Genomic DNA, 12,071 nt, shown 5'->3' with positions numbered 1-12,071 from the left:
CCACTGAAACTACTGGGCCAAGTTCATTATAGATAGAGATAAATGTTAGCAGCAAGACTGTTTAGTAAAGTAAGATTTACAAACACATCACCATCACCAAAACACAATTTTGTCATGAATCCATCTGCTTCCTTTGTTTAATATTCACATAGACCAAGGTGAGCGACACAGGCTCTTTGGAGCCTCTAGTTGGTCTTGTTTTCAAATTGGTCTACATTAAAGTCCAAAGGGTCCAAAATTAAACTTAGTTTGATTTTAACAAAAAATGAAATCTTGGGGTTCTTTGATATGCTGAATCCAATCATGTACTTAGATTTTTGATTCTGGGCCCAGTTTTCAAGTTGGTCCAAATCAGGATCTGAAATTATTATATTAAGTTTTGTGCAATAGCAGGTCTTTTCAATTGCACAGTATTGCGCAATGGCAAGAAATATCTTATTGCAAAATATTGTGAAATAGCAATTTTGTTTTTAATTAGAGTTATCTTTCTTTGTCCAGAATAGTAAGCAAGAAATATCTAATTGTAAGAATTTTTTTTATTTGGAGTTATCTTTCTTTGTCCAGAATCAACTTAAATCTTTGTTATATATACAATATACAATGTATATTCACTTTTTACTACCAACTGATAAATTAAAATAATCTTTACCATTCAGTGATAACAAGCAGTTTTTTTTACATCTTAATATTTTATGATGTATTTAAATGAGTAGTAATTGTTGCAAACTCCATTAGAAATTTTAATTGAGATTAGTTTTGGAATAAGGGAAAGGGGGATGTGATTAAAAAAATTGGGTTCAATTTTCTCATTTGAAATTTCATAAATAAAAAGGAAATTTCTTCAAACATTTTTTTGAGAGGAATAATATTCAACAGCATAGTGAATTGCTCTAAGAGAAAACAAAAATTTTAATTTCATTAGAACACATTCATTCTGTGTCAGAAACCTATGCTGTGTCAACTATTTAATCACAATCCAAATTTAGAGCTGAATCCAGCTTGAATGTTGTGTCCATACTTGCCCCAACCGTTCAGGGTTCAACCTCTGCGGTCGTATAAAGCTACGCCCTGCGGAGCATCTGGTTAAAGCTAGCTAAACCTCTCACTTGTATGATAGTGGCATCAAATTCCATAATTATATTGACATTAATGTGTGAACAAAACAAACAGACATAATAGGTAAAAATGTCAAAATAGGGGTACAACAGTCAACAAATGTGTTATAATCTTAATCAGTAAAAAAAAATGTAAAAAAGAAGCACAAAATGGCATAAAGACCAAGCATATTAGCAAAAACCAAAGACAAGAATAAACAAATATTCCATAGTACAATAACATTAATGAAGGGATGTACAAGTACAGGGCACTTCATATATGCATCAAAGAAATAAAATCCCATCTCAATGAGGTAGTTTTCTTATTTTTAATGTTAATTTGTAGGTGGACCTTTAGGAGAACTTGTACAGTGGAGTGATCTCGTAGCGACATTGTTTTTATTGGGGCATCAATTAACGATAACCAGTGAAGCAGAACAATTAGCAGGGTAAGATAGAAGAATTGTAATGATGAAGAAATAAAATGATAATATCTCGTCAGCACATCATTTAATAATTGCCTAACAGTTAGTGTAAGCTTTGTGGAATATTCTAGAATTTTTAATGGGTTTTAGGGAAACTAGTTTTACCAGATTAATTGTTTAACATTTCAATTTCACTATTTCATGTACATGATGTAGGTATCATAATTGGTTGTGTATAATCCACACTTTTTACCCAAAATATATAGTTGCTTACTTCTTCAAGAGGGTTGATGAAGCGTTAATTGTAACTTAGAATTTTGTTTATTAGTTTAAAAAGCATACACACCACCCTCTTTAAAATCTTTTGTCATTTTCATCAAATGCATTTCAGAGATTATTGGGGAAAAGCTTGTATCTCATAACCAATCATTGAACACACTGTATCAGAAAATACTTTTTTACATTTAAATGATTTATTATGTAATAATATCACTGTATAATATTTTTATTATTTCAACACACTTAGTTTTTTTCCAGGTAGGGGTTTATTTATTTTTGATAGTTTGTAGAAAACAGCATCTATAAAGCTAGGGATAAAATAAACCAATATCAACCTAGGCCATATGAAATTGAAAATCTACAGTTTGCATAAATTATTACGATTCAATTAGGACAAAGATGAAAATATATAAAACTGAAGTCATTCTTTTCAGTCAGTTGCTGGTTTTGATATATTTGGATATTTGAGCTTGTCCAACAACTTGTTTTATAGAAAAGTAATGAATGAAAAGTATAGGTACACATGCACTTTATATATCCCTACTCATAGCATAGTGACTTTTATATGAGGAGAGGACAACAATATTTTTCTTCTAACATGCCTAAGGCCACCCTTAAAAAAAGCTTCATATTGTGACTCATGGCTGATAAGCAGATATCTTACAATTTCAATATGTAAATGATTGCCCACATTACCATAACATCCTTTAGCAAATATAGGTAAATTGTTAAAAAATTGCCTTCATTACCATAAAATCCTTTAAGTCTGTTTACTGCTTTGAAAAACCTTACTCTGTCATTTTGTTAAAGCAAAGTCTACAACTGCTTTCATAAAAAACAAAAGTGAAAGTTTTTGTCAGAATGAATCTTTTTAGTAACTATATGATTTTACTACATAGCTCATTTATGTAAAGGTAAGTTCAAAAGAGGGATTTGTTAAAAAGAGGGACTTGCTCGAAAGAGGGATACTTTTATATTCATCATATTGCATATAGATATTTAATTTCAACATGTACATTGGACAGGTACTATTAAATTCTTAGATTAATACTAGATGCAATATTACATGTATTACAGAAAAAAAAGTAGAATTTATTGATGCTAATTTTGAAAAAAATAACTTCCTCCAGTGAAAGCTTTTGTTTGAAGTTGTGTAACCAATTAAGTCATCCAACATGACTGGTTCCTTCAAACAGAAATGATTCTATAGATAGCTCCTCCATAATCCATTTCAAATTTTTGCAGGTGAGCTATTTTGGAGCTTCTAAAAAAACAGCAGGAACAGCTAAAACCACATGCATGTATCTAGACCAAATATTTTAAAATTTATTTCCTGGTCAATGTACATGCCAACATTGAATGAATCATACTTATACATTTAATATCATCATGAAATTAAAAGTTTCAATAGAAAATTGGTTTTTGTGCATTCGTCTATTTTTCGTCGAATGATATATTCGTGGGTACTAATATTTTTCAGTTGAAGAAAATTGCATGTCCCTGTATATTTTATTTTGTTGTTACTCCAAATAAAATTGATCATCTGTTCCCATGAAATCTACAAAATTGAAATCCCACCAATAATAATGAATCTACAATATTGTAAATTAGAATGTGCATTTGTTGAATATTGGACTGAATGAGAGTTCATATTTTTTAGTTGCCTAAATTTTTTGCAAATTTTGTAATAATATAAAATCATTGAAAAAAAGTCCAGTATTAAAAATATTCAGATCATGTCCATTACTTTATTATTGACATAACCATTTATTGCTTAACATTGCTTCTTCATGAATTGGGGATTGAGACTCCCAATATTTTATACAACAAAATTTAACCTCCTTGCTTGTCATCCCTGAAGTAAATTTCCCAACATTCCCTTATGGGAGTAAAAACAACCTTATTCTTTATTATATTACACAAAGTCATGACTTCAGTCTTCATTTGGGCATGTTTTTCAGTAAGTGATTCATAATATAGGGCTACCCCACTGGTCTTCAACGCAGCAAAACAAATCCTGCACCTAGAGGTGGGCTTCAGCTGACCTAGCTCTCAACAATAATGTATACTGGACGCCACACTGAACTCCCAAATATACAAATGAACCAAATAAAAAAATCAACAAGACTAATGAAGACAAAAGTTTCCTGATGTTGGACAGGTGCAAAAATGTGGTGGGGTTAACTGCCCTGTATCCCTATATCAAATAAAGAATAAGTAATATATTTTCTTTTTTGTGTTTTCAGGATTTTAAACAAACTCCCAGCTGCCAATTCTCCTTGCCAGAGTAGAAAAGAGTTACCTGTTGATATTATATATACTGACATAGTTGGTCTGCGACAGTTTAAAAAGCATGTCAAAGGTGGCTATGGTAAATTTAGGTAAGAAGTTTTTTTCAAGGCGTAATTGCCTCAGGAGATAATCTATCTTCATGTTGTTATTTTACGGGGTTTATATTTTGTTTATTTATCACTTCATGTATAATGTTATTTATTTTTGCATTTAAACTTCGCTGTATTAAATTGGTCATTGCTAGCAATACAGATTATTTAGATTTTTTTTTATACCATCAGCTCTTTTCATCAATGAGTTTGCTAGCACTTGTCATTTCCAATGATTCCCAAAGTGTCAAAAGTATTTGTGATCTTTTTTGCTTCTTAGTTTGTAATATTAAAAAAAGGGCAATTTAAACTCCCAAAATAAAAAAAATCCCTTTTTCAGATAATTAATTAGCAGAAAAGTGTTATGTTGGATAAGGGTAGATGATGGAAAAACCAGTCTGACCTCTTCTATATGGCCTAATAAGATTTATTTTTAGCTTATGCATGAAAATAGCAAATAGTAGTCAATGTTGGGGCTTTTTATAGCTGACTATACAGTATGGGTTTTACTCATTGTTAAAGGATGAAAGTTGGCCTATAATTGCTTACATCAACAACATATCTGGTGGATAGTTTTCTCTTTCGCAATCATTCAACATCTTATTATTTTGATAATGATAATTCGTTTTATAAAGTTGTGTCAAAAGGTTTTTATTGTGGAAAGTAAAATGGTTAAGGTAATCAAAAATGATAAATAAAATAATATAATTGTTGAATTTTTTATATATATACTATAGATGTTTAAGTAATGTTGATTATTAAATTTTTCGGCATGCATTTATTATTGAATGAATAATGGACAAAATTATGAAATTAATTAGCGACTTCAGATGCTGCAGATAAATTATAGCAAAATTTATATTGCTAGTTTGAATTTATGGAAAAGTACCCAATTGCAATTTTTGCAACAAAAAAATCCCATAAAAAAACCTTCTGAGTTCACAGTTATATGTAATTGTTTATTCATAATTGTACTGCCTTGAAAACTAACAACTGTCATCAAAACACACAGATGAAATTAGATTGAGCTATGTAAACTCAACAAAATACAATCAAGTCTTTTTGTAAACTTTTTTCATAAAACAAAATTGTCAGTATATATAAGTGTAAATAATGATATTCAAACAGAAAATTTATGAGGGAGAATGGGTGAGTATTGAGCTTAGGATCTGGAATTTGTTGTTTTGTCCATCATAAAGGGTACACAGGGTTAAGTTTAAGTAGGGTTATGTTACCAGTAAGGAGGTCCTATACAATACTTTCTGTTTAGAGTTCAGTTTAACATGAAAATAGGTTTCTGTTCACACTTTAACATAGGGTTCAATCAAGACCAGGCCCTCTTAATGCCAGGTTTATTTTAGAAGGCTTCCACTTACAAGGTTACCTTAAGATGTACAACAATGATCCTATGATCTGATAACATATGTACACAGGGGTCGAATTTAAGCTTTTTTGTGTACTGGCCAGCCAGACCAGTGGACTTAAAACTCTACTGGTCTGGCTCCAAATATACTGGTCCTGCAAAAATGACATTAATTTGACAAACACTAATATAAATGACATATGTTTAATTTTGATGCTTTTGTTTCCATAAGTTAGACAGTAACAAAGGAATAGTCTTTATTCTGATTTTGATAAAGGATTTGGTAATCTCAATGATTTTCTTTATCAAAATCAGGATCAAGGACAGAAAAAATATCAACATTGTCTTCCACGTCATCGCAATCCTCACGACCATAGGGTGCCTGACTAGATCGTCTGGAGCGCTGTCCAGAAATATTCCACATTTCAATAGCCGGGACTTGATCAAATGATGCTATATATTCAGTGTAAAACATAATGAATAAAAGATCTGATAAAACAGTTGGACGCAATTTTGATCGCCAATCATTCTTTACAAGTTTCATCTCAGAAAAACCCCTTTCTGCATCAGCAGAATGAGCAGGAAGGGACAGGATTAAATTATCTTAATTTTTTGTCTGGCGTTTTAACTCCTTCCAAAAATTTCCACATTTATATTGTTGTGAAGGACACTCACCCAAGATATTAATTAACTTGGTCAATTGTAATACCCCCCAGTACCGTGTAATTGATTTCACAGGTAGATTGTATTGTAAACAAACGGAGATTTTTATCGATAAATTTCTACTGGTCCGAAGCAAATTTTACCACTCCAAGACTACCGGACTAGTGCTAATTTCAACCCCTGTATGTACAACAACTTTTCATGAGCATGCCCATTTTTGTCAATCGATGAATTCTTCTGTTTTCCTTATCAAAAAATCAGTGGCAACAAATAAACAAAAAAAGTGTAAAAAACTTTTCGTTATATTGTAAGCTGTGTAAAACAATTAAAATTCCATTTGTAGTAAGATACAGAACAGGTAAGAGGTCACTTGACTAGTCACATGGTCTTCATCATGTGCATGGCTGGTCACATGATATTTCTTGCTGATCTAAATGTAAACTTCTGTTTCTATAGCAACCTGAGTCTGGCTGTGGTTTCTTTATGACTTTTAAATGTGTATATGCCTTTTATATTTATGTTCTTAGTATTCTTGATACCTCAAATATTAGCATTTCAAGTCTGGTCAGAAAATTAGTATTTCTTTACAATCATGAAGGTCATTTGTTGTAAATCAATCTTGCAGTCAATTTATAAATGTATGCACATGATCTCTGTTGCACTTATGGATTCGATCAATTAATCTTTCTAAGTAGATACATTTCTCCATAGACTGAGTTTCTTCTATTGTATAAGGGGAGGTAACTCTCATACATGCCTACCTCAATGTTGCAGTTGTTCAAGGAATATTACAATACCTTGGCTTGTCATCAATAAGCATGTGTTGGACCAGTTTTTTGGTTCTTTATGATACGATGGGATCAGACGGATTAAAAAATAAAACTGCAAAACCAATGTCTGGGACATTATTTATTCCATTATATGTCCCTATGTTAGAGCTAGCTGTAATTCATGATATAAGTTGCTTTGCTAAAATGCATGTGCAGAATGTAGTAATTTGAAGTCAGTAGAATGGCTATGCTAATAATGAGTATGCTTATGTATGCAGAGCACCTAAGATTTTGATGGATATAATACTTTTATAGGCAAACGCTTTTTAATAAAATTGCTGTTACCACAAGTTTACAAAGGGAATAATAATTCTTTAAAAACAGAAAAGTGTTGTATAGACTCTTATCTGTTTTTGAAGAATTATGAGCTCTTGATTTTTCAATATGTGTCCAGAGTTTATAAAAAGTAAATAAATTTAATAAAAACAATGAATTAAAAAAAATCTGCCCTAAAGATTCAATTTGCAAAAAAAGAAAGAATGTCTGTCCTTTTGTCATCATAAGATCATACCAATATTTTATTAGGAGTTATGGCCCTTGGAATTAGGCAAGAGACTGTCAATGTAATGGTGTCCCTACACATATTGAATTGCAATACATCTTTCTGGTCATTCTCTTTTTTGGATTAATTGTTTTGGATTCAAGCGTCACTGATGAGTCTTTTGTAGACGAAACATGCGTCTGGCGTACATACTAAATTTAGTCCTGGTATCTATGATGAGTTTATCTCTAAATAAAGTAATGATGTATATCAGTTAACCCCTACACATCTAATTTCTTTGGAATATAAGCCATTTTTCTGGTGATTCTCTGGATAAGTGAAGACTAATAACTACCAGTATACTATGTACCATTGAATTAACTCAAATCTTCAGTCTTGTATGGAGTGGTTTAGTAACTTGGTATTTTTCCCCTCCTTTTCTTGTTATTTTTTAATGATATTTTTTTTTCATTGTTTGAATTTTAAAAGAATATGACGAATATGTTGTTTTTATAGTTTTTTGTATAAAAGACATTTTGCACATGTATTTATTTCCTAAAATATTTTAAAAGTCTTTGTGCATCAAATTGAACAAGAGTTACTTTTCCTTTTCACATATTCTATCAACAGTAAAAAGAAGGATGATGTTGGAACCATTTAGATTTTATTTTATAACCTCCAAGCTTAAACATTAGATAAAAATATGTTTCACTGACTTGCTATAAAATTGTATCTGTGTCATCAGAGGAAGAAACAGAACAAATCTAAGCACACCAAGTAACCATTTCAAAAACTAGTATTTTGTTTGTAAGATTAAAACATTCTTGAATAATTAACAATAATTAACAGTATTAAATATGAAAATTTGAAAAGTCCTCAAGTTTCTGAAACAAATCATCCAAATTTGTTTCAGTTCAATCTCAACCAGTTGAAATTAAGATGACCCTTAAATAGGGCTGGTCTTCAAATTATTACCTAAACATGATAATTAAGTATTGTTAATTCAGTAATTTGTGAACATTAAAAAACATTTCATTGTACAATGATTAACACTTTTAATTATATTCATTCATTATGCATGTTATAATATACTGGACATGGATATATATATTGAAAAATCAACATTCAGAGTATTAAAAGCTTTGTTATAACATAATATTTACAGTACTCTTGGCATTAAACTAGTACCAGAAAACCAATTTTAATTTGATATTTTAAGACTATTTTTAAGTTAACATTGTCTTTATTTCTTTTTCAGTTGTTTACTAAGAATAGTGGACTCTTTTGGAACAGAGCCAGCATATAACTTGAGGTCATGGGCCAAGGCACATAAGATTCTTACAACATGGGGAGGACAAGATCTACAGCCTCAGCAATTTTTTACTATGTTTCGTAAGTCTTTTTTAGAGGAAAACATATAAAAAATATTGATAATGAATAAAATTCTTACCTATGTGTCCCAGAGTAAAACTCTAAAGGTCTGATTAATTTAAAAAAGAATGAATGACATACAAATATGATATATAGCAACAAAAAACAACCACTAAACTACAGTCTCCTAACTTGGGACAGGTACATACATACAGACTGTGATTGCAAACATGTTAGCTGGATCCCAACCCTCCCCTAACCCAAGAGAGGGGTGTAGAAATTCAACATATGAACAGACTATAAAAATTAGTTGGAAAAAGGAAGTGGCAGTATATCTATACATGCTAACAAGAAAAAAGACACTTTTAAGTACTGACCTGAGAGTACTCACAGTTACTGACAGCTAGTTCAAAGCCAATAATGTAAACCAGTTTATTTTCGCGGATACTTCATTTCACGCTTGACCTTTTGTAATCCACTTTGCAGCTATTTAATTTCACGATTTTCTAATTTACTTGATGTAGTTTGATATGGAAAGATCCAAGTTATACATATTCATGACGATTTATTTTTGCTTTATTTTTCTACTCGCAAAAGTCACAAAAATAAGTTGGTTTACAGTAACATCTAATAAAAAAATCATGTATCTAAGACTATACTATACATATATTTAACCAGTCAGTTCTTCATTTACTTTCAGCTCATAGTCCGGATAATTCTTTTATGGGATTTGTAGTGGAACAACATTTAAATGATACCAATGTTGTAAAGATTGAACGGAGAAACCAAGCATTAGTTTATGGGAAAAATGAATATATGTGGGAGGTGAGTGGTATAAAATTATCAATGAATATTCTTACAAGAATGGCACCACATTTTTGGGGATGTACTATTTTGTGTATGGAATCTTGATTTTTCATGGGGATACCATGGATTTCATGGTTAAATTGAAAAATTTTATGAGTTTCATGGGTAAAACTATGAATTTAAATGTTAAAAGAAGTACCCATTTTCGATAAGCATGCATACTGCACAGATTTTGGTAAAAGAATCACATGAAAAATTTCATAATTTTTAACTCCACGAAAATTGATGAATCCATGGCCACCATTTTTAGTCTTGTGTTACAAACTTTATATGACTTGGATGCATTCAGAATGTAAAGTTTCTATTTACATTGTTTATGGTATAAAATTTTTAAGGCACACTTTGCATATTAATTTCAAGAAATTTATTTATAAATACACCTGTATAAACATTTTACTTATGGAAGTTATTAAAAATTACCACTTGCATTAAATTATTTTTGGGTGCATGAACCTTTTTCTGATATGCTCAGTTTACATTGTATAAGCCTCCTTTTCTAAGGTGCACCACCATGATGTACAGTATACAGAAAGACATTTAGCACTTTTATCAACTTTATTTTTATCTCGCACTTTATTTTTTTAATTAAATATGCTCTTACACTTGTTACAGTATTAATTGGTACATGGACAACAACATAAGAAACAATATCTTTAAATTTTTATTTTACATATTGTGAAATTTTCTGTCAGCATATGATATATAAATGTGCAAAGCATGAGCCATAACACATTACTCTAAACATAGCATGTAATATTGCACCCATGAACATTGAATTGTAGTTTTTTCCTAATTATATAAAACATGTCTTTGTCACTTTAACTATAAGTATATTGCATGCTATAAATATAAGATGATAAATCAATGCACAGTAAAGCATGAATGTTTTGATTGTGAATGTTAGTTTGTTTTCAGACAATTTGAAACAATATAAAATGATACAAATGAGATTTGTATGGCCTTAACTTGGTATCTATGTTGCAAATAAGTATGTATGACCTTGACCCCAAAAATATTTACCTTTGACCTATTAACATTCATATCTTCCAGGACAATGATTTAGTTCAGGTAAGGTCATGGTTTGGGAGTTGTCGTGAAGCATAAACCATTTCATTGTTTACAACCAATTTTCTTGCCAGTGGTCAGTTTAATATGTAAAAGAAAAGGAGAGAAATTTGTTTAAGTGACTTGTCACATGTTTTCCTATCGGTGTATTGATGTTCTATTTGTGTATTTGTTTATTTTTCTTTAAATAAAATATTGTTTACACTAAAAAAAAAAACTGGTGGAAAGAGAAAAATCTGTAAAGCAATGATTATAGATTAACCCAATTTCTAATTTGGCAGGGCTAGTTTTTTAAAAACTAATTGTTCTTGAAAATTCCTATAGTAATGTGAATGAACTGACCACATGCAAGAAATTAGTGAACATATTTATAAATGGGTTTTGCTGTTAATAAGAAAAATGTATTAAAAATGTTTTATTTCAACACTACTTTTATAGATGTACACTTGCTTTAAATTGTTGCAGAGTGATTTTGTTTTTTTAATTAACAAAAACATTCCTCCTTTTGAGGGAGCACCATCCAGAATGGTATTGAAGGGATTTTTATCATTAGAAATTTTCTGTTCATAGATCCTTTTTTACCTCAATAGATGCTGATTTTAATTTTAAACATTTTTAAATACTGGTTTTTGGAATATAAATGAAATGAAGATTCCTACGGAACAGGACTTAAAGGGCTATTGATATTATTACTGTTGATTTATATTTTGAGTTGATATTATTTTTGTTATTTGAGAAATATTATTTCATGGTTATATCATTTGCTTCTATCAAAGTAATATTTATATTTTTATTATGTTTTAAATTTCAATTTTTTGCTTATACTGAAAATTCCTGAAATAGTTTAATGGAATCTATAGTGTTTGAAAGTGAAACCAATAAATCTGATAACTTCTGAACAATATACCAATTTTAATTAGGCCAAGAAATGGTCTTGCAGATTGGTGATACCTGTTTTCATACAAGATATAAATATAGACCGAGCAATTGAGGAGCCATGCTGTATTTATTTTACATCTTGAATTGACATTTATTTTTGCAGATATTAAATGTTCAATGTTATGATTAATTTTATAGTATCAGATACTTAACAGTGTTAGATATGATGGGAATTACATCAGTGTGTAAAAAACTAGGCTTGGATTCAACTTTTAGTAAAAAGTCTAAATTTCATTCAAAGGATTTAGAATTCAATGCTTTTATTATTAAGAATAAAATTTTTGTTTGAAAGTGTATTTTTTTAAGTTTCGAA

The 12,071-nt window shown here is 30.2% G+C and overlaps 1 protein-coding gene across 2 annotated transcripts in view; it reads left to right on the top strand.

Annotated features, from left to right (window-relative positions):
- LOC134694786 (alpha-1,6-mannosylglycoprotein 6-beta-N-acetylglucosaminyltransferase A-like) overlaps positions 1-12,071 on the top strand; it is a 64,141-nt gene that overhangs the window by 37,355 nt on the left and 14,715 nt on the right. Inside the window, exons 10-14 of one of the 2 annotated variants that reach the window (XM_063555837.1) lie at positions 1,441-1,543; positions 4,045-4,179; positions 6,549-6,563; positions 8,775-8,908; positions 9,588-9,712. In XM_063555837.1, the coding sequence (XP_063411907.1) occupies positions 1,441-1,543; positions 4,045-4,179; positions 6,549-6,563; positions 8,775-8,908; positions 9,588-9,712 (512 nt within the window). The remainder of the gene's footprint in view (positions 1-1,440; positions 1,544-4,044; positions 4,180-6,548; positions 6,564-8,774; positions 8,909-9,587; positions 9,713-12,071) is intronic. The other variant, XM_063555838.1, reaches the window with a different exon arrangement.

The sequence above is a fragment of the Mytilus trossulus genome, chromosome 13 (genome assembly GCF_036588685.1).
Source record: "Mytilus trossulus isolate FHL-02 chromosome 13, PNRI_Mtr1.1.1.hap1, whole genome shotgun sequence".
In the NCBI taxonomy this organism is placed as follows: domain Eukaryota; kingdom Metazoa; phylum Mollusca; class Bivalvia; order Mytilida; family Mytilidae; genus Mytilus; species Mytilus trossulus.
This window is presented reverse-complemented; position numbering and strand designations above follow the sequence as displayed.